This window comes from Plecotus auritus (assembly GCF_963455305.1).
Source record: "Plecotus auritus genome assembly, chromosome: 1".
NCBI lineage: Eukaryota > Metazoa > Chordata > Mammalia > Chiroptera > Vespertilionidae > Plecotus > Plecotus auritus.
In genome coordinates this window covers 4,161,200-4,181,010 of record NC_137770.1, presented here as the reverse complement: position 1 = coordinate 4,181,010, position 19,811 = coordinate 4,161,200, and the positions used below count along the sequence as shown (strand labels likewise).

The 19,811-nt window shown below is 56.1% G+C and overlaps 3 protein-coding genes across 3 annotated transcripts in view; 1 reads left to right on the top strand and 2 right to left on the bottom strand.

Annotated features, from left to right (window-relative positions):
- Positions 1-414: 414 nt before the first annotated feature.
- Positions 415-6,151, bottom strand: ATP5MJ (ATP synthase membrane subunit j). The gene is made up of 4 exons (XM_080668445.1): positions 6,020-6,151; positions 1,860-1,983; positions 1,139-1,162; positions 415-581 (listed from the first exon to the last, which is right to left on the bottom strand). The coding sequence occupies exons 2-4, from the start codon at positions 1,981-1,983 to the stop codon at positions 547-549; spliced, it is 183 nt and encodes a 60-aa protein (XP_080524571.1). The 5' UTR covers positions 6,020-6,151; the 3' UTR covers positions 415-546.
- Positions 6,152-10,959: 4,808 nt separating this feature from the next.
- TDRD9 (tudor domain containing 9) overlaps positions 10,960-19,811 on the top strand; it is a gene marked incomplete at its 5' end in the record, with an annotated part of 54,060 nt that continues 45,208 nt past the window's right edge. Inside the window, one exon of the mRNA XM_080672692.1 lies at positions 10,960-11,210. Within this exon, the coding sequence (XP_080528818.1) occupies positions 10,960-11,210 (251 nt within the window). The remainder of the gene's footprint in view (positions 11,211-19,811) is intronic.
- Positions 15,887-17,967, bottom strand: RD3L (RD3 like). The gene is made up of 4 exons (XM_080672701.1): positions 17,788-17,967; positions 17,556-17,703; positions 16,869-17,172; positions 15,887-16,536 (listed from the first exon to the last, which is right to left on the bottom strand). Exons 3-4 carry the CDS (start codon positions 17,165-17,167, stop codon positions 16,254-16,256), a joined length of 582 nt encoding a protein of 193 aa, XP_080528827.1. The 5' UTR covers positions 17,168-17,172; positions 17,556-17,703; positions 17,788-17,967; the 3' UTR covers positions 15,887-16,253.

Below are 19,811 nucleotides of genomic sequence, written 5' to 3'. Positions count from 1 at the left end.
GGAAAGGCCACGCAGCGTTCGTGTGGCATTAGCCTCACTGAAGTATCGATGGTTCTAATGTCACGACTGCCTTCTGATGACACCCCGAGCTTCTAACTCCGCCCACACTGATCTAACGGGACCGTCTTTCCAAGCATGTTAGCTGGAATACAACGCTCCTCCACAGCCCTCCCAGCCTCCCAACGGCGCTGAGGCAGAGCGCACATCGTCACCCCGTGTGCAAGCTCATGGGCACTGAGCCCCAGACGGGAGAGCGCCTAGGCCTGACCCCCAACTCCTATGATAACCGAGATGTTGGCACCAATTCCTGGGGATCCCTAAGGCCGACCGGCTCGGAGCGCCTGGCTGCACCTGCTGTTACAGATCCGCGCGGGGTCGGCAGCCACAGGCGGAGGGAGGGACGGCGAGCAGCCGTGGTGTCTACAGGTATGTTTATTCATGCCAGCAAGGACCCGGCACTTCTAGATACAGCATGGTCCCCCCCGCCCCCATCTAACAGCCGAAGTGTGCGCCAGGCCGCTCCCCGCTGCGCACTCGGCTCAGCTGCTAGTGATGACCATGAGCAGGTGCGGGACTCGAACCTTTGGAAGAAGCACAACAGATACGGTCAGGAGAGCAGGCCGAGTGCAGCTACCGTGTCAGCATCAAGTGTAAGCATGGCCCGTCGTGTGAAGAGGCTGTTTCTACACGGGTCAGGGAGTGTGAGGGCTTCTGGCCCCACGCGTGCATGCAGCTCACTCACAGGCGCCAAGAGGGAGGGCAGGCCCCGTCTCCTCCCCAAGGGCCAGGGGCAGCCCTGGGTGTGCAGGGCTCAGATGACAGCGTTTCACTGTCACTCGGGAAGCAACGTAAGACCTGCCTAGTACCAGGGCCTAAATTCATGGGGCTCCCCCCACACACCGACTGGGCGGGGTGCTCCCAGCAACTGGGGCTCCCCTACAGGGGCGCCAGTTCCCTGCCCGTCCATGCTCCCTCCTGCTGCACACGCGTGAGCACCCCCTCTAACCTCAGACCCCGAGAAGCAGGCTTCACCTTCGCAAGCCCCCCATCACACCCTCTCGGTTCCCTTTGGGCCCTGACTCCCTTCCCGGTCCAATGGGGCTCTCATTCCCACCCACTTAGAAAGCAAGCCCCTTACCTTTCAGAGCTTTAGCTTTTTTATCTAAAAGGAAAAGAAAGAAAAAGTGGTCAATGCTTTACAAAAGCCCGGAGCCAGTTCACTGTGGGACCAGCATGTGGCGGGGGAGGTCACGGCCTGGGCGGAGCCGACAGGGAGCTCTCAGATACGGGCGCTCCTGTCTCACAGCGAGGGGAGCACCTGCCACAGACGCGCTCTGGGCGGTGACGGCGCTTCCGCTTCCGCGTGGCAGGGCTCTCACGCCCATCACATCCCACCACACCCCGAGCCCTTGTCTGGCAACTGGAAAGTTTCCTCCTGTTTTTCCCTCTGAACCAATGGCTTGTCAATACGTGATGGGGCCCACCGCTGCTCCTGAGAACGAAATGGTCACCCTGCCGTAACGGTTAGCGTGAAGACATTTCAAACACTCAGAACGATGGAACAGGAGCAGTGAACACTGCATCCCGGACGTCACCCCCAAACAGGTAGTCTGCATTCTTAACGCTGAGGGTATCGCCTATGCATTCGAAACACCACTGTCCCACCTAAGAAAAGTCAGGTCCCTGGTAGCCAAGTCTTATTCAAATTTCCCCAAACACTTCTTGGCCAATGTGTGCTCCCCACATTTTAACGGGGGCCCAATGGGTTAGGTAAGAACTCCAGTCCCGTCAATGTGCCTGAAGTGCCTCTGGAAGTAATTCTGCCCATAACCCCAAGAGCCCAGCCCGCGGACACTCACCCGCACTCCGGATCTTGTAAATGATGAAGCCCATCAGCCCCATGCCCACCCAGATCTCCTGGTAAACCTGCGTGTAGTAGGGCTTCATGGGCACCCACACATTTTTAATGAGGCTCTGAAACATCTGGAAAGGAAAGCAGTGATAAATGTTAACACGACCATGGTTTCCAACAGAAACGGCAAGAGATTTCCATCTATTCATGAAGTTCACCCTATTTCCCACGACTCTTCAGGGATCTGCTCTGATGTCAGATGCCCCCCTCCACCGCTACACCCCCACGGGCCCCTGCTCTCTGAGCTGCACCCCCAGCCCCCCAACGCCCGACCTGGGCCAGCGCAGCTCTCGGTCAGTCACCCTCATTCCTCAGGCCTGTGCCATCCTGCGGTGTCAGCAAATGTCCCCCAAGGGCTACCCTCCACGAATGTCCTGCCCCAAATCACACACCACCTTCACAGCTTTAAATTGAGAACCAGTGTGTTTGCATCACCATGCTAAGAGCAGTTGGCATTTAAAAAAATATATATATTTTTATTGATTTCAGAGAGGAAGGGAGAGGGAGAGAGAGAGAAAAATCATTGATTGGCTGCCTCCTGCCCGCCCCACACTAGAGGTCAAGCCTGCAACCCGGGCATGTGCCCTGACCGGGAATCGAACCGAGACCTCCTGGTTCATAGGTCGATGCTCAACCACTGAGCCACGCTGGTCGGGCAGAACTGTTGGCATTCAAAGCAGAACAAGAACGTGGTCAAGGCACCACGATTTCCCGTGAGAACAACACCCAGGTGGGTGCACAGCGACAGCTGCCGCTCCGTGCTTGCGCTTCAAGTTTCAGCGGCACCGAGGTTTACCCGATAATAGGAAAGGGTCAGATATTTAAAGTGTACACTGCGGTGTGGCTTCATGTATGTATACACTGTGTGAGGTTTCCCCACGCAGTTAGTTAACACCTCCATCACCTCGTGTGTTTTCTTTGTGAGACCTTTAAGTTCCATTCTCAGCAAACTTCAATCATACAACAAAGTACGGCCTTAACCAGGGTCGCGATGTTTTATGTGTGCCCCAGTCTCGAAGCCCATTGCTAAGTACAAAGCAGGCAGCTCAAGGCCAGCTCACTTCCTAAGAGCTACAATGGCAACTGATTTCATGAATTGCTGGATTTGATCGATAAAGCCATCAATTCCTCACCTTACACAGCGCACTGGTACGTGTAGGTCTCACAGTAACGCTTTGATGATGTTTACACTTTACTACAGACTCTCACTGAGCCGCCCCCACTGCCATCCGAGTAAGTTTGGTAAGAGCCCTGGGCGGCTCCGTGGGTGGGCGTGTCATCCAGCACACCACAAGGCTGCGGGTGGATTCCGGTCGGGGGATGTACGGAAGGCACCCCCTCGATGTTTCTCTCTACCCCCCCCCCCCCCGCCCCATCACCAAAAACCTACCCTCAGGTGAGCTTTGTAGAAACAGCTGGTCTGCTGCCCACACCCATTCAAACCACCCTCAGGAACACAGCCCTCGTCCTTGTCCTTTTGCAAATTAACTGTCACTCCGGTCACAAAGATGGTGGCACCCAGTCCTTTCAGCCCCCGCCGGAGTCCCCCAGTCCTGGGGGGGTGGCCGCTGAGAGCAGGCAGCATGAGCAGCCTGGTGGAATGCTTGCTTCGTCGCTGTGGCAACGAGGCAAGCGTTCTGCCACTGCAGAGGGCCTCTGGGCAGCGGGCGCAGATGGTCAGGCCCCGCAGAGAGCTACCGGCACACGGATTCATGCGCAGGGATGCTAGTTTTACTTGAAGACGCAGCTTTGCATCATTGGTGCTGCAGCCTCCCCCCACTCGGACTTCCTCGCCCCTCCCCTCGTGCTCAGAACTGTCCTGTTTCCCCTGATCCCCGCACGGACACCTGCACATGGGGTCCCTGTTCACCCAGCAAACGTGGGCTGAGCATGGACTAGGCGGCCGGGTCTGCGCTGAGACCCCAGGCCAGACCGGACTTGGAGGGGGGAGGACTGGGAAGGCCACTGTGCTGCCCGGGGTCAAACCCTGGCCCTGCACCTCTCCAGCTGAGTCAGACTGCCCCGGTTTCCTCACCTGTAAAGCAGGGTGAGAACAGCACCCCCCAAAGGGTGTGAAGATGAGCTGGTCGGTGCCAGGGATGCAGCATCGGGCGTCCGATGTGGAGCGCTTATTATACCAAATACCATGGTGGCCTAGGGAAGGGCCCTGGAGGCATGGCAGAGTGCAGCTTTTATTCTAAACCAGAGGCCGGTGCACGAAATTCCTGTAAGAGTAGGCCTTCCTTCCCCGGCTGCCAGCACCGGCTTCCCTCTGGCCTCTGGCAGACACCTGGGCCCAGGCTTCCCTCACAGCCCCGGCTTCATCCGGAAGGACATCTGATCTAATTAGCATATTGGCTTTTATTATTATAGATGTGACCCACATTTAACAGTGTCACCACGTGCTTTCCCCTTTATCCCTCCCCACTCCCCTCCCTGCGCATGGTACTGGAGAAGGCAGCCTGCCCTCCGCCAGCCCTGCTTCTGGTTACCACGAGAACCTGCCCCAGGCGCGGCTGCCAGGAGAGATCTTCCTGGGCCTGAAGCTTGGCGCTCGGAGGATGGGCCTCGGAGCACGGCCGTGTCCTCCCCCGGAGCCCTCACCTGTCCTGTCCTCACACGGTACTGAGCTGCTCTGTCAGGATGAGGTTCCACGAACCCAACAAGCTGACTTGGAAGGTGCCCGAGGGCAGCCTCGCCTCCTGCACCCGCAGTGGGTGGGGAGGAAGGTGCCAGGGGCCACGGGGCAGAAGCCTGGAACCCCGGGTTCCGTTGGACCAGCTCTGCCTGCTCTGCTCCTGACCTTGGTCAAGTCCCGACACTGCCGGTTCAGGAGATACCTTTCTGTGAAGCAAGCAGGGAGCCCTCTTCCTGCCCCCCAGGTGCTCCCCGGAATTTGAGGAGACATGAAACCCAGCGGGGTGCCTGGTGTGGAGTGAGAACTCAGTGAACCACCTGAGCAGCAGCAGAAGAAAGGCAACGGACACCCAGAGAAGACGCCCTGGGCCAGGCCCTCCCCGAGAGGCCAGATGAGGGTCTGGAGGTTGCACAGGAGGCAGGTAAGAAGGGACCCAAGAACCGCTAGTCACCCCGACATTCGGCTCAGGGCTCAGGTGTCCCGGCATCTTCTCACCTACAATTACCTTGGACTGCCACGGGGACACTGCCAACACTTACCTCCCCCAACTTTCCTTTTTAAAAAAACATGTTTTCATGTATTTCAGAGCAGAGAGGTAGAAGCATCAATGATGCGAGAGAAATCGATCGGCTGCCTCCTGCACGCCCTGATTGACGCTCAACCACTGGGCCACACAGGCTAGGCGCCCCGACTTTCCTTTTAACCAAAGTTGCCACAGTTGGCTGGACAGGTGACATGTCCTCAACATTTAATACTGACACCCCCACTTTTGCTGCTGGAGCCACCTGTCCGCCCACATCCCCAGCTCCGTGTGCGGGTCTCACGGCACCTTCCTTCCAAGGCCCGTCCTACCCAAAGGTCAGAGGGGTGTCCCCGAGTCCGTGTACCCCCCGCAAAGGCTTCGGCGCATTAGCAGCAGCCACTCCCACCCTGACCGTGGCGGCCAGACCCGGGCGCGCAGGCTCAGGTCCGTACAATCCAAGCGTCGCCCCTGAACCCCGTTTCCCTCCCCCACGTCAGAGGCGCAGTGTAACTCGGAGACAAGTGTGCGCGGGAAGTTGAGGGGTGCGGGGGAGAACGCACTACAGGCGGGTTTGGGTTCTCGGCTTGGACTCCGGCTCCATCACTAGCCCGCAGCGCGACCTCGGCTCGCGGCTGGAACCTACGCGGCCGAGGCGCTCGTCCAAGAGGGAGAGGGGCGGTTGGTCCCCACGCAACCTAACCCCCGGGCCACCGCCTCCAGCTTCGGGGGCCGGGCGGACCAGCTCGCGCCCGCAGGCGGACGGCAGGGGCTGGGCTGGGCCGCAAGGTCGGCGGGGGTCGAGGCGGGTGCGTCTGGGGAGGGTCCTGCTCGCCGCCGGCTCCTTCCGCGGGCACATCCGGCCCCGAGCCGCTGCCGGCGACCGTCCCGTTCCCCCATTGTCGCGGCTGCCCTGCACCAAGCACCGGACCGCGGTCCCCGCACTCACCTCAGCGCAGGACCAACGGCTCGGGCAGTACCGACCCGCACAGCCAGCTACTCGGGAAGGTCACTGAACGCGCAGGCGCCGCGCAAGGCCTGCCGGGAAGGCGGAAGGAGCGGCGCCCCAGAGCCAGAGCGCGTTCCAAGCGGCGCCTGCGCACCACAGCGCCTCCAGCGGCCGCGCCGAGGCTGCAGCTTGGGGGCGCGGCGGGGCGCGGCGGGGCTGGGGTGTCATAAGAAGGTGACAAAGCGTGTGGATCAGTCCCCGACGCGGGACTCCGTGCTGAAACCGGGAAGGGCCTGGACAGAGCGGACGAGCTGGTCAACCTGAAAAGGGGACCGGCTTTCCTTGCTATGTTGAAGCCCGGGAAGTCGCGTCTCCGGTCTCTGCGGTTTTCTTGCCATTTCTCCTTGAATTGTTAACATGTCTGCCCCGCGTGCCTTTATGCATCTACTCTGTGCATAGAAATGCTACCGAAGAGCCACTGTAAAGACGCGCCCAGGGCTCCAGACACTGGACCTGCAGACGCAGCCTTTAAAAAGCGCCACCTCCCTGGGCAAGGAGATAAAACCCAGCCTGGAAATTTCAGCAGAAAATTGCAGCAAGTGAAACAAAAGGAAAACCACTCACCGGATTTGAAAAAGAGCCAAAGAAAAATTGCATGTGTTCAGCAGCGGATGAGATAGTTGAAGACTTAAGTGCATTGGAAGATAGAAGAAACCATTCAGAAACGTAGCGACAGGAGTTCAGAGAGAGGGTACAGCAAGGGAGGCCGTCAGATGTGTAATGGGAGTCTTCAAGAATGAGAGAGGGGGCGGAAACATGAGAAAATAGGTGGCTGAGCAATTTCCAGAAGTGATGAAATAAAAGTCACACCACCAATTCAAAAGGCCTTATGGAAACCCAGCAGGCAGGTGCATGAAAATAAATGGATACCTTGAAACCTGAAAACAAAACCATAGAAAACTAAAAATAACTGCCCACTGCCCACCTAGAATTCAGTGCATAAGGAAATTAACCTTTGGTGGATAAGGTGATATCTCAGACAAACCAAGACAGGGAATAATCACCAGTAGATCCGCATTAAAAAAAAAAAAAAAGTCAACAGTTCATCATTCAGGCAGAAGGACATGAGCCCCAGCGGAAGGATGGGATGGGGGCGGGGGGTCCTGCTTCCAGGAGAAGACCGTTTGAATCACAGGAAGCCCCGTGCGAAACCTAAAGGCTGGCCATGTTAGGGCAGTGGTTCTCAGAGCATGGTTTGGGGGTTTCCATGCTCCTCCCGGGGCGTCAAATCCATTTGCATCACAATGGGAAGAGGCGAGTGTTCTTTTTCACTAGCATTCTCTCACAAGGGCATGCTGGAGTCTTCCAGAGGCTGTGTGACTTGTGATGTCACAAGAGAATGATATCAGGTATGAGCCCAGCTGTCTCCCAGTACGGCCACAGCTGTCTCCCAGTACGGCCACATTAAGAGATCACTGACAATGGAAAAGTGTCACTCTTCTCACACAGGAAAAATAATATTTTAGTTACTTTTCATAAAAAAATACCTGTTTAACATCACACGGCTTTATTTTTTGTAAGCTTTTAAAAAAAATTGATCTTAGAGAGAGGAAGGGGGGGAGAGAGAGAGAAATCGATCCATCAGTTGCCTCCTGCATGCATCCTGATGGGATAGGACCCGAAACCTGAGTATGTGCCCTGACTGGGAATCGAACCTTTCACTTTTTGATGTACGGGATGATGTTCCAACCAACTGAGCCACACCAGTTATTTTTATTTTTTTATTCTCACCTGAGGATATGTTTTCCTGTTTTTGGAGAGAAAGGAAGGGGGAGAAAGACAGAAGGAGGGAGGGAGGAAAGGAGGGAGGGGGAGAGAGAGAAACATCCATGTGAGAGAAAAGCATCCATGTGAGAGAGAAACACTGATCCACTCGTTGCCTCCCATACCCGCCCCGACTGGGACCAAACCTGCAACTCAGGCCTGTGCCCTGACCGGGAATCGAACCTGCGACTTTTCAGTGCCTGGGACAACGCTCCAACCGACCGAGCCATACCGGCCAGGGCAGGGCAAATTATTGTTAAGAGGAATCCTGAGACCAGGAGTCCTGAGACCCACTCTTAGAAAAAGAGTGTTTTAGACCCACAACGGGTTCGGAAAATGCCGAGGGCAACAAACCTTTAGGGGAAACTGGAAGAGCATCCTTGTAAGCTATTTCAAGACAAAGCTTTTGAACTTCCAGCTTGAATTGAGATCAACAGGTTTTTAACGTCTTTCATTGCAAATCCAACACACCTTCAAAGGAAACAATGTTTAAAGAACGGCCGCCCCAGCAGATTTACTCAAAGCCCGCCCCAGCAGATTTACTCAAAGCGCAGATGCTGCGTTTTGTGGTTGAGAAGGTCAGCAAAGACGTGAGGGAACGTTGACCTTGGCTTCTGCTGCTTTGCGGGAGAGGGGTGCTTCGTGCATCAGCGGCACTGTAATTGCTGTCAGCTGCTCTCCCTTTGGGTGAGCCGCGCAGGCTGCGCTGGGAACGCCGATAGGCAAAACCTGCAAGGCCCGCAGGTCTCCGCTGGCCGATGGAATTCCTTGGCCTCGGCCAACAAGCATGCCAGGGGCACGTTTTGGAGGCTGCCGTATTTGTCATAGTCGGCATACAAGGTCTGGAGCTCATAATATAAGTTAGCGGTGTGGCCAGGATTTGGGCCTGGGGTTCCCAGCTCCGTGCTGATCAGGATAATAAGAAGTTAGAGCCCTAACCGGTTTGGCTCAGTGGATAGAGCGTCGGCCAGCGGACTCAAGGGTCCCAGGTTCGATTCCGGTCAAGGGCAGGTACCTTGGTTGCGGGCACATCTCCAGTAGGCGGTGTGCAGGAGGCAGCAGATTGATGTTTCTCTCTCATCCATGTTTCTAACTCTTTATTCCTCTCCCTTCCTCTCTGTAAAAAATCAATAATAATAATAAAAAATCTAGAAAATTCCTTGGCGAGCAGAATGGGGCAGTTGAGAGCGCTGAACAAACGGGCCGAGTCATTCACAGCCGATAAAGAAGGTCGCCTCACCTAGAGATGACGTCTAGGCCTCAGCTGTATTTCAGCTCCAGGCCCAGAAAAGCAGCACAACCAAGTGGGTGAGACCAGGACCAGCTGCAGTCACCAATGCGCCACCTGCTCTGGCGCTGACCCATCCATGGAGACCACAAGCCCGAAAGAGCATGCCTGGAAAACAGTGAATAGTTTGCTAAATCCCCCCGAGACCTCCTGAAAATTCTGGCCTGCGAGAGAGAGAGAACGCGAAAGCAAAGGGCCCAGAGCAAGCTCTCCCCCTGGGGAGCACACTGCACCGTTCCTCCCCCCTCTCCTTCTCCCACAGGTGTGCACGTCCTAAACGCGAAGGGACCCGGAGAGACTAGCCACCCGGGAGCAATGGGCAGTGACAGCTCACCCGGGCCACCCCCTGACCCTGTCTCCCAGGCCCCTCTCTTGACTCCCAGTGAGCAGAGGGCTCTCCTGTGGCTGCTGCTATGCGAAGCCCTTCCTGGTTTCACCGTCCCCGGCGTTGATAAACGTACCCTCATAGTCACCCCGACTCGTGTTGTGAAGTTCCTCCTGCACCAGGTCAAGAACCCACACACGCCTGGCCAGCCCGAGGCAGACCGGCTCAGGGCTCAGGGCTCAGGGCCAGGTCCCCTGTCTGGTAACAGTGCCATGCTGGGCACCAATAGGACAAGCCTGCCTATGCTGACGTCTGCTGCACTTTCTCAGGCTGACCTCTTATTGGGGCATTTGGGGGGGCATATCCCAGTCCTTAACTGGACTTAACGCTGTTGGTCAGCGCCATGCTCTTGATGCCCAGACCCTGCGCTGGGTACTGACGGTATGATGGTGGCAGGCGGTCCTGGCAGGCTGCTGAGTCTCCGTGTCGCCTTCCTTCCTCTGGACCCCTTTGCTGATTTCCCCTCTGCCTCTTCCTTCGGGCTGTTTCCTAGGGTTCCGTCCTCCACCTTCCTCCACTCGTCTAGCGCTTGGCCGGGACCCTGTCAGCAGCTCTGGGGTGTTAAGCGCCATCCACTTGCCCAGGACCCCCACGCCAGTGCCCCTCGCCACCTATTCAGCGGTGGGCGGTTCAGTGCAGCGGAGATGCAGGTGTAAAAGGAGGAAGATGAATTCCGTTTGCTTATGCTCCGGCCCCACAGAACTTCTTCCAGGCCCTCAACTCAGCCAGGAGGGCTGCCTGCTTCGGGCGGGCCTTCACCCACCTGCGCCCTTCCTCTGGGATCCCGAGTCCTCTTCCGTCCATGGTGCCTGGTTGTCCTGTAGGTGTCCCGTTAGGGGTCATTCCTAACAGCCTCCCGTGACCTTCTCCCTGCTCCTCTCTCCCCAGATCGCGGGCAAGGTGCCCCCGTTTCGCCGCCAGTTGTTGACCTCAGCAAGTCAGCCACAACTCCCTGCCCGGCTTTGCTTTCACCTGAGCTCCATCCCCGCGGCCCTGCACTGGGCCCGGCGCAAGCCTCCCCTTAGAGACCCTCAGAGGGAGAGGGCGGACGAGCAAGAATGGGTCTTGCACATCCCGGTCCATTGACGCCTTGCGCCCGCCCCGAGGGCTGCGGGCCCTGGGGGTCACATCACGCAGACTCCGGGTCAGCGCAGGTGGCGGCGGAGCTGGCAGCCCTGAGGGCTTTGAAAGCCCACGTCTCTGGGTGGGGGCGGGGCGAGCCAAGCTCCCAGCAGGCCTAGCGTGGCCGGGCGTGGGTTGGCAGGCACGAGGCCTGGGCACGTGGCGCTGGTGCGCTCTGATTGGAGGGCCGGGAGCAGGGCGGGGCCTTGGGGCACACTGATTGGAGGGCCGGGAGCAGGGCGGGGCCTTGGGCACGACGCTGAGCCACGTTCGCACGTAGTCATCAGGCGGTTGAGGCGGCGCCGAGGCCAGGCTGCGACCATGCTGCGCAAGCTCACCATCGACCAGATCAACGACTGGTTCACCATCGGCAAGACCGTGACCGATGTGGAGCTGCTGGGCTCGCCGCCCGCCTTCCCGGCCGAGGCGGCCAGAGATGAGGCCCACCGCAGGGACAGAGGCCCTGGTGCCTGCCCCGTCGCCGCCCAGGCGCAGGCTGAGGCCCAGGCTGAGGCCCAGGCGCAGGCGCAGACGCAAGCACCCGCGCAGGCGCATCAGGCGGCATCCAGGAGGTAGGCGGCCGGGCTGCGGGTGGGTGCGGGGCCGGGACAACGAGGACTTGGGCCCCATTGGCACGTCCCTGGTCCCCGCTGCCTGCGCGATGCCAGGCCGTCCCAAAGCGAGCCGGCCACACCAGCTAACCTTCCCCTACCAGATGCGGAGTTCTAGTTTTTTTTTTTTTAATTAATAGAATATTTTGCTTATTTATTTTATTGATTTCAGAGAGGAAGGGAGGAGGAGAGAGAGAGAGAAACATCAATGATGAGAGAGAATCATGGGAGGGCTGCCTCCTGCACGCCCCTCACTGGGTATGGAGTCTGCATTCCGGGCATGTGCCCCGACCCAGTGACCTGGTTCATAGGTCAATGCTCAGTCACTGAGCCATGCCATGTGGCTGGGCTAGACGACTTTTTTAGAGCAGTTGAATTTTACATAAAAATTGAGTGCAGTGTGCCGTGGACCCCCCCAATCCCCCCCAGCATTGCCCTATTAACATTTTGCTCTAATGCGCTACATATGTTGCAACGGATGAAGCGGTGTGGTTACATCATAGCTAAGAAGGGGGGCCACTCTTGGTGTTTGTTGTACAGTCTGTGGGTTTGGGCAAATGTACAAGGACATGTATCCACCATCAGTATCATACAGAGCAGTTTCACTGCCCTGAAAATTGCTCTGCTCTGCCTATTCATGACCGCCCCCCCCCCCCCGCCTGGCAACCACTGATCTTTTTAATATCTCTATTGTTTTGCATGTTCCAGAATGTTCTATGCTTGGAATCACAGGTATGTAGCCTGTTCAGATTGGCTTTTTTCACTTAGCCAGATGCGATTAAGGTTCCTCCAGGCCTTGTCATGGCCAGAGAGCTCATTCTTCTCAAGTGCTCAGTAACAGCCCATGTCTGGGTACCACCTACTGAAGAACACGTTGGCGGCCTCCGAGTTTTGGCGATTACGAGTAAAGCTGCTGTGAGCACCCAGGCCCAGGTTTTTGTGGGGTCAGAAGTTTTCAACCCAATGGGGTACATACCCGGGAGCGTGGAAGCTGGAGCTTTGTTCAGTTTTATGGGCGCTCTGCCTCCCGCTATTGTTGGACTTAAGCAGCTGCTGTCTGTGATTGTGGTGGCAGGAGGTTGCCTGCTGTTTTTAGGAGACGTGGACCTGGTGAGTAGAAACACCTGCTCTCTCTCGGAAGGCCCGTGGAGGCACCTCCAGCTCTGGGTAGCTGCATCCCTGCTTGGCCCCTCCACGGAGTTCCACACCCTTTATGGTACAGTCCGCAGAGTGGTTTTGTTTTTATTTTTTTTTTATTATTATTTTTTAGAGTGGTTTTGTTTTTAACTTGTTAAGTTGACCTTGTCTGTTGCTCTGTCTGATCTATGGGTCAGGGTCCATGGTTGTTCCAGCCTTTGCAGGCTCAGGGGCAACTTGGGGCCTTCGGTGGGTTTGTGTCCTGGAGGCAGGGAGGGGACAGAGAGACCCTTGTGCCGCGTTGGGCGGCGGCGCTGCTCATGTTTTTGTGCACTTTGTTGCCTAGGATTACTCGGCTGAGTGACCCCGTAGGCTGCCCTCCTTACTGCTCCCTGCCCCCCCCCCCCCCCCCCCCCGCCCCAGCTTGCTCCCTAGACTTGGAGGACAGAACAGCATTGCTTTAAATACTCATTGTGGTGTGACATTGAAAGTAAATTATTAACCTTGTCAGAAATGATGTATAGATTTAAGTGTCCCTATAACTAAGGACCAGTTTTTTAAGTTTCCAGTCCTTTATGGATTGAGACTTTTGTAAAATAAATGAAAAGACAAAAATAAGCCCCATTCTAAAAATTAGTACAATCAGTGCGTGTGAAATTGCCAGGAGAGCGTCAGCCTCGGTAGTGAGGGGTGCAGGCACACAGTGTCAACCTTGTCCGTCTCCATCCTCCTCCTGGCAGGAGCGTCCTGGGCCTGCACCCTGCCCATCTCATGCCAGGGCCCCTCCCTCGTGTGGCAGGCACAGGGAAGCACCCTGGAGCCCTCCGGGGGGTGGATGGCGTTCTGACTGTAGATGAGGAAAAAGGTTGGGTGGTAAGGTGGCTTGTTGCTCAGCTTCCAGTGGGAAGTCCTGGGAAGTAGATGACCCCAGAGCTGTCCCCTGGACCTGTGCCTGTGTGACATGGCAAAGGGACTTGGCAGATGCAATAGAGGGTTCAGATCCTAAAACAGGGAGCTTACCTGGATTATCTAATCACATGCACCCTTCGGAGCAGAGGCCTCTGCCCAGTGGGGGTTCAGGCAGGAGAGGGGCTGGCCTGGTGGTTGTTAGATGAGGCCTCAGGGAAGCACGAGAAGGCTGTGGGCTGTGGGCGTGGCAGGGCCAGGCTGGTCCCCGCTGATGCTCCGAGCAAAGAAATGGGGCCTCAGACCTACAACCTCAAGGCACTGAGTTTGGCCGCATCCTGAATAAGGATCCAGTGGGGAACGCAGCCTGAATGAGGATCCAGTGGGGAACGCAGCCTGAATGAGGATCCAGTGGGGAACGCAGCCTGAATGAGGATCCAGTGGGGAACGCAGCCTGAATGAGGATCCAGTGGGGAACGCAGCCTGAATGAGGATCCAGTGGGGAACGCAGCCTGTGAGCACCTTGGTGTTGGCCTGTGGGACCCTAAGCAGGGGCCCAGTTGCGTTTCCCTGGATGTCCAGTTTACAGAACCTGGGATGGTACAGGCTGTGTTTTAAACTGCATTTGTGGCCCAGGCACACCTCGGAGATACTGCAGGGCAGTCCCAGACCAGGGCCGTGAAGCGAGCATCACAGTAAAGGGAGTCACGTGAGCGTCTGGCTTTCCCAGTGCATGTAAAAGCTACGCGCACACCATGCTGTAGCCTGTGAAGTAGGCCGTATGTTATGGTGAAATCTCTGGACATACCTTAACGGAAAACGCTAACCCTCACCTGAGCCTGTTGGAACAATGGCTTCCATGGACTTGCCCCATGCGGCGCTGCCTCACACCTTCTCTTTCTAAAGCAGCGGTGCCTGCCGAGCAGCACGAAGCCACGCAGGCTGCTGCTGGTTATGGCAGCCACAGGAAACGAGCCGGTGGAGCTGGCTCAGGGCCTGGCACGCGTGGATGGATGCGCAGGCCCTTGGCGGGTCCTGGGTCTGCCGCAGTCAGCGGCTGTGCGCGTGGGGACTGACCTTGCGCTCAGGGAGTTCCCGCGAGAAGTCTCACCGCCATGGAAGAGCCCTCGGCAACGCCTCCTGGAAAGGGAGGACCCGCACAGGAGCTCTGCTTGCAGGCCCTCTTCGGCTATCAGGTGCCTGTCTATCGAGCCCTGGTCGGCGTGACCCTGGTTATTGCACGGCTGGGATCAGAGGCCACAGTGAGGCCGCTCCCGGGTGTGCAGGGAGGACGGCCAGGAGGGTGCTTTGGCGGGTATGTTTAGTTCTGTTCTTTTTTTCTTTCTTTTTAGATGAAAAATAACCCCCCACAAATCTCCAAATATAAAATTATAGACATTAGGTCCCTTGGAATTACCTTTAAGAAGGTAAAGTCTAGCCCTAGCTGGTTTAGCTCAGTGGATAGAGCATCCGCCTACCGACGGAAGGGTCCTGGGTTTGATTCTGGTCAAGGGCATGTACCTCCATTGCAGGCTTGCTCTCCTGTGTGGGAGGCAACCAGCAGATGTGTCTCCCTCACATTGATGTTTCTTTCTGTCTGCCCCTCCCACTCTCTCTCTGAAATGCAATTCGAAAAATATCCTCAGGTGAGGATTAACAAAGAAACAAAAGAGAATGGTAAAGTCTAGCATCCTGTCTAATAAAGAGGGAATATGCTAATTGACCCTCACGCCATTGCAAAGATGGTGGTGCCCACAGCCAATAAGGAGGGAATATGCTAATTGACCCTCACGCCATTGCAAAGATGGCTGTGCCCACAGCCAATAAGGAGGGAATATGCTAATTGACTGCCCACCCTCAAAGATGGCTGTGCCCACAGCCAATAAGGAGGGAATATGCTAATTGACTGCCACGCCCTCAAATATGGCGGTGCCCACAGCCAATAAGGAGGGAATATGCTAATGGACTGCCATGCCCTCAAAGATGGCAGTGCCCACAGACACAAGATGGCGACGCCCAGTCACCTCAGCCCCCCAGCCACCCAGGGCCAGCCCGACGTGCAGGTAACCAGGGCCGGCTGAGGCTTGCACTGCCGGCAGTGGCAGCAACAGAGGTGTGATGGGGGCATCTCCTTCCCCTGATTGCTGGGTTGGCTCCCGCCCCTGACGACTCCCGGACTGTGAGAGTGGGCAGGCCGGGCTGAGGGACCCCCCTCCAGTGCATGAATCTTCATGCACTGGGCCTCTAGTTTGATCATAAAGATAAATATGACTAATGAATAATTTTCTACTTTAATGAAATTATGAAACGTTTAATTTAGATATTAAATATGCTGCTATTTTAAATGAACATAATATTGGTGTAAAGTATACGTCAGCATTGTTTTCTTTGAGAGTAGCAGCTACTAATGTTACAGCAGGCCATCTCTTTTTCCTGATCGGACACAGAGCTGTGTTTATACTTTCCCTTAATTTAGCTGAGATTAAAAATGAAGTGTCAGGATGAAGCTTTGTCCTCACGCTGCCCTCACTCCTGCCCCATGGCTCTCCCCTCTGAGAGAATGCCCTGGCGACACAGTCACAGGAGAGAGGATTCACGCCACTCGTTTATTTGTTCTGTGTGTAGCTCCCTCTTAGAATCAAAGTCCAGGTTGATGTCGAAGTGTCACACAGAATTTGTCAAATCTCTTACGACATAAATGCCTCACTTCCTGTGAGATGTTTTGAGGTATAAGAAAATACTTCAGATGTTTTTTTCAAAATATTTAGGAAACATTTTAGTTTTTGAGAAACATTGCACTGTTGGAGAGGTTCAAAGGGAGCACTGTCTAAAACAGGACACGCCCACAGGGGTCTTTAACTTTGACCTCACAACAGAGAGAAACGGGGTCACATCACCTTATTCTGAATATTAAGCTGTGACTGCGGTGGTCCTGAATCGCCGCCTCTGGTCACCAGCAGCCTAGCTGGGCGGGTGGTAATACGGCAGGTTCCACGTCCTGCGCAAGAATGTGGGGAGCCTGTTTTCCGCGTGTCGCTCCACGTAACTGGAAACAGTGGGAATCTCATCCTGGTCTGAACTCCGGGCGCTGGCCCCTGGACACGCAGGGTGAGTGGGACCCCCCACTGCCAGGCCCGGCTGCCCGCCTTTCTCAGGGCTACCCAGGGCGTCCTCCAGAACTTGCTTGAAGATGTAGACAATTTCCCAGGGCAGGACATCATTTTCTGCCAGAACTTCTCGAAATCTAGAGGGAAGCAGTGAGAATATGTGGTTCAGACAGTTCCCTTTGCCATCCCCTTGTCTCCCACATGCAGCATGTCCTGTGGCCGTGTGGCGGTGCCACCTGTGAGGGTCTGCACGCGGCTTAGTTTATGCGTCTAGTAAAGAGATTTCGGGGTGACTTAAAGCATTTCTAGCCAGTAAGATAGCAGCAGATATTGCCCGCTAGGCGTTCGGTTGCTGGGAATTGGACGCACACGGTTAAAGAGCTTGCCGATAGCGTGCACTTTCCCATGTGGATGCGTGAGTGCTTAGACCCACGGTATGCGCATCAGAAGCAAGAAGGGGGGCTGTTACCTGCTGAGAATGGCTCCCGCCTGGCAGGGCTGCACTTGCGAGCAGAGAGCTTCAAGGTGCCTTTGTTCAGTAGCTGGGATGGCCGTGTGGGGGTTCTGGTAGGTTCTCAGCCAGGTGTAATCTACCCCCGCGCGAGCCCCTTGGTGCCCATGGTCCACCTCTTGTATGAACCTCTCCCGCTCCTTCAGGTGCCACTGCAGCTCCCGCAGCAGCGTCCTGGCCACGGCCTCCGAGCCAGGGCGGCGTGCCGCTTGGCAGGGGTTGTGTTTGGGCCATCGCATCCAGCCGAAGAGGGGCATCTAGCCTGTGGGAGGGTTCTCACGCGTTTATTTGCATACAGTGTCACGGTTCTGACAGCACGTATTTGTCTCTGCATAATGCATTTTCCAGAGAAGTGAGTGCATTTTTCTCTGGGTAGATACACAGGTCAAAATAAGGTCGGAACATGGATGAAAGTCTTAATTCCTAACTAGGTCGGTGCCCAAAACCAAGCTTTAAAAATGCTTTGTGTAGCTAAGCAGAAATGAGATATACAACGTTAGAGATAACCTGCAGACTGAACATTCTCTGAGAATCACACTTCACACTTGCTCTAAAAGTTCTGAGGACACTTTAAAATATTAGCACAGCAAAGTGCTGTACAGAAACATGCGTGGCACGGGCGGGGACAGACACGGGTCAGCGTACCTTGAGGCTGCGGTCCACTCGGCGCTCGGCCGCCTCACTCAGGCCCGTCTGCTGCTCCCGCTGCGCCTGCGAGGCTGCCTCCGCTCGCCGCCGGGGCTGCGCTTGAATAAATAACTTTCTATGTTGGGAACGAGGTTGTGAAGTCTTCCTGTGGAGAGGCGCTCATTAATTCACCTTGTAAGCAGCGGAGGAAACGACAGAAATAGCTTACTACCGAAGCTGCACTGCTTACATAAGGTCAGCCTTTGACTGTGGCTCGTCGTCTGAAAAGACGCCGGCGGCCTGGTGCTGCCCTCGATGCGTGCAGATGTGGGGGGGAGGGAAGTGGATGCCGAGCGAGTGAGCACGTGCAGCAGATGTGCCCCCAGGACACGGGGGCTGTCTCCTGCGCTGCCTGCTGCGCGGCTGCGGGTCACAGTGGAGCTGAAGTTCGTGCCTCTGGAGCTCCAAAAATAACCTTGTTGCTTTGACTCTTCAGCTGTACTCTCAGGCCTTGGGAGCCAGGTCCCTGTCCTCTGTGGGGACAGCAGGGAAAGGGCACCAGGCTTGACTGTTGGCAAAGCACAGGTTCTGAGCAAGTGCCATCCCCAAGTAAGAGGCAGAGCCGCCGGGTCAGGGTGAGCTGCGGAGTAGCCGGGACTCCCCTCGTTTTCTTTCTGAATGGTAGTGTGTGCAAGCGGGTCACAGCACAGGATGCCTGCCACGCATGTGCAAGCAGGTAACTGAAACATGGCACCATGATCTCTGAAAACACGGTGGTGAGGCAGTAATGGAGTAAGGACCGGGAAAATGGAGCTGTGAGGACATGTGACTCACTGTAGCGACCACCTCCTGTGTGGTGGGTGCTGAGGACCAGGGCATCACTGTGCGGCCTGTGGTGCAGGCAGGTCTGGCTGAAGAGCAGGCGGGGTCTGCGCTCCAGGCCTGTGTTTGATGACAGCACAGTGGCTTTGCCTTGGATGACATCTAATAAAAGATAATACACAAATTGACCATACCTCTGCGATGACCACCAGCCAACCAGGAGTGAGTATGCAAATCAACCCAACAAAGATGGTGGGTTAATTTGCATATGCAGGTGCGGTGTGAAGACTGAAGACTGAAGAAGACTGAAGAGGCTTGGCTTCTCCGCTGTGGCTGGAGCGAAGGCCTGGGTCCCGGGTGCCAGAGGAAAACCGGTGCCGGCAGCCAGGGGAAGGAAGGCCTATTGCACAAATCTTCATGCAACGGTCCTCTAGTTTAACAATATTTCTCTCTGGCCCTTTCCTCCAAATGAACCATGAAGAAGAGACGTGGTTCACATTAGGCCTGCATGTCATGGTGAGAGAGGTTATGTGTGGCGTCTGCAGCACCAGCGGCTCACAGGGCAGACCGCGCCATCAGCTGCAGCCAGGAGGTTTCCAGTATACTGTGGCGGTCAGCGCTCGGGACAGCACCCTGCCAGCCGCCTGTGGCCTCCCGCTGCTGCTGCCCCTGGGTGACCGCCTCTGATGGCTGTGGTTCATGCTGCCTCGAACCTGGTGCAGGCCACCTGGAGCAGGTTGGCTGTGGAGCCAGCACGGCGTTTCTGCTCAGGGCTCTGCAGGCTTCCCGCGCCCCTCTATCCGGCCCCTCTGGCTCTGCCCACAGCACACTCTGTCCCAGGCAGGTTCGCTGTGTCCGCGTGCAGACCTGCACGGCCCTTCTCATTTTTCTCCTGGTCTTTGCCTGAATGCTCTTCGTCCTACTAACATTGCACCTCTGCTCGCCCCTCTCCTCTGCTGCGTTCTCCCTGGGAACCTGTCGCCTCTGGCACACGCCCCACTGTCCTTCACTCCCCAGCCGACTGCAGCCTCGAGGCCTGAGTGACTGCTTTGCTGAGGGAACGAAGGAGTAGATATCAGGGAAAGAGGGACCAAAAGAATGCTGACAGGCTGGTATATCAGGCCAGAGGTGCCTTTAATGCAAATCCATTGTGTTAAAGTGACTTCAAACTTCAGTGTTGGCATCACCGTCATTCCTCCGACAGCAGCGCATTCCAGGTAGGCCCTCTCCCAGAAACTCGGCGAAGTGCCGCGGGCCGTTTGCATGTCACAGTGCAGGTGTCTTTTCTCACTGAATGATTGGGACATTTAAAAAAATGATTTTAGAAAGAGAGGAGGGGAGGGAGAGAGAGAGAAACATTGACTGGCTGTCTCCTGTACGCACAGGCATGTGCCCTGACCAGGAATCGAACCAGAGCCTTTTGGTGCACAGGACGCTGCTCAGCCAACTGAG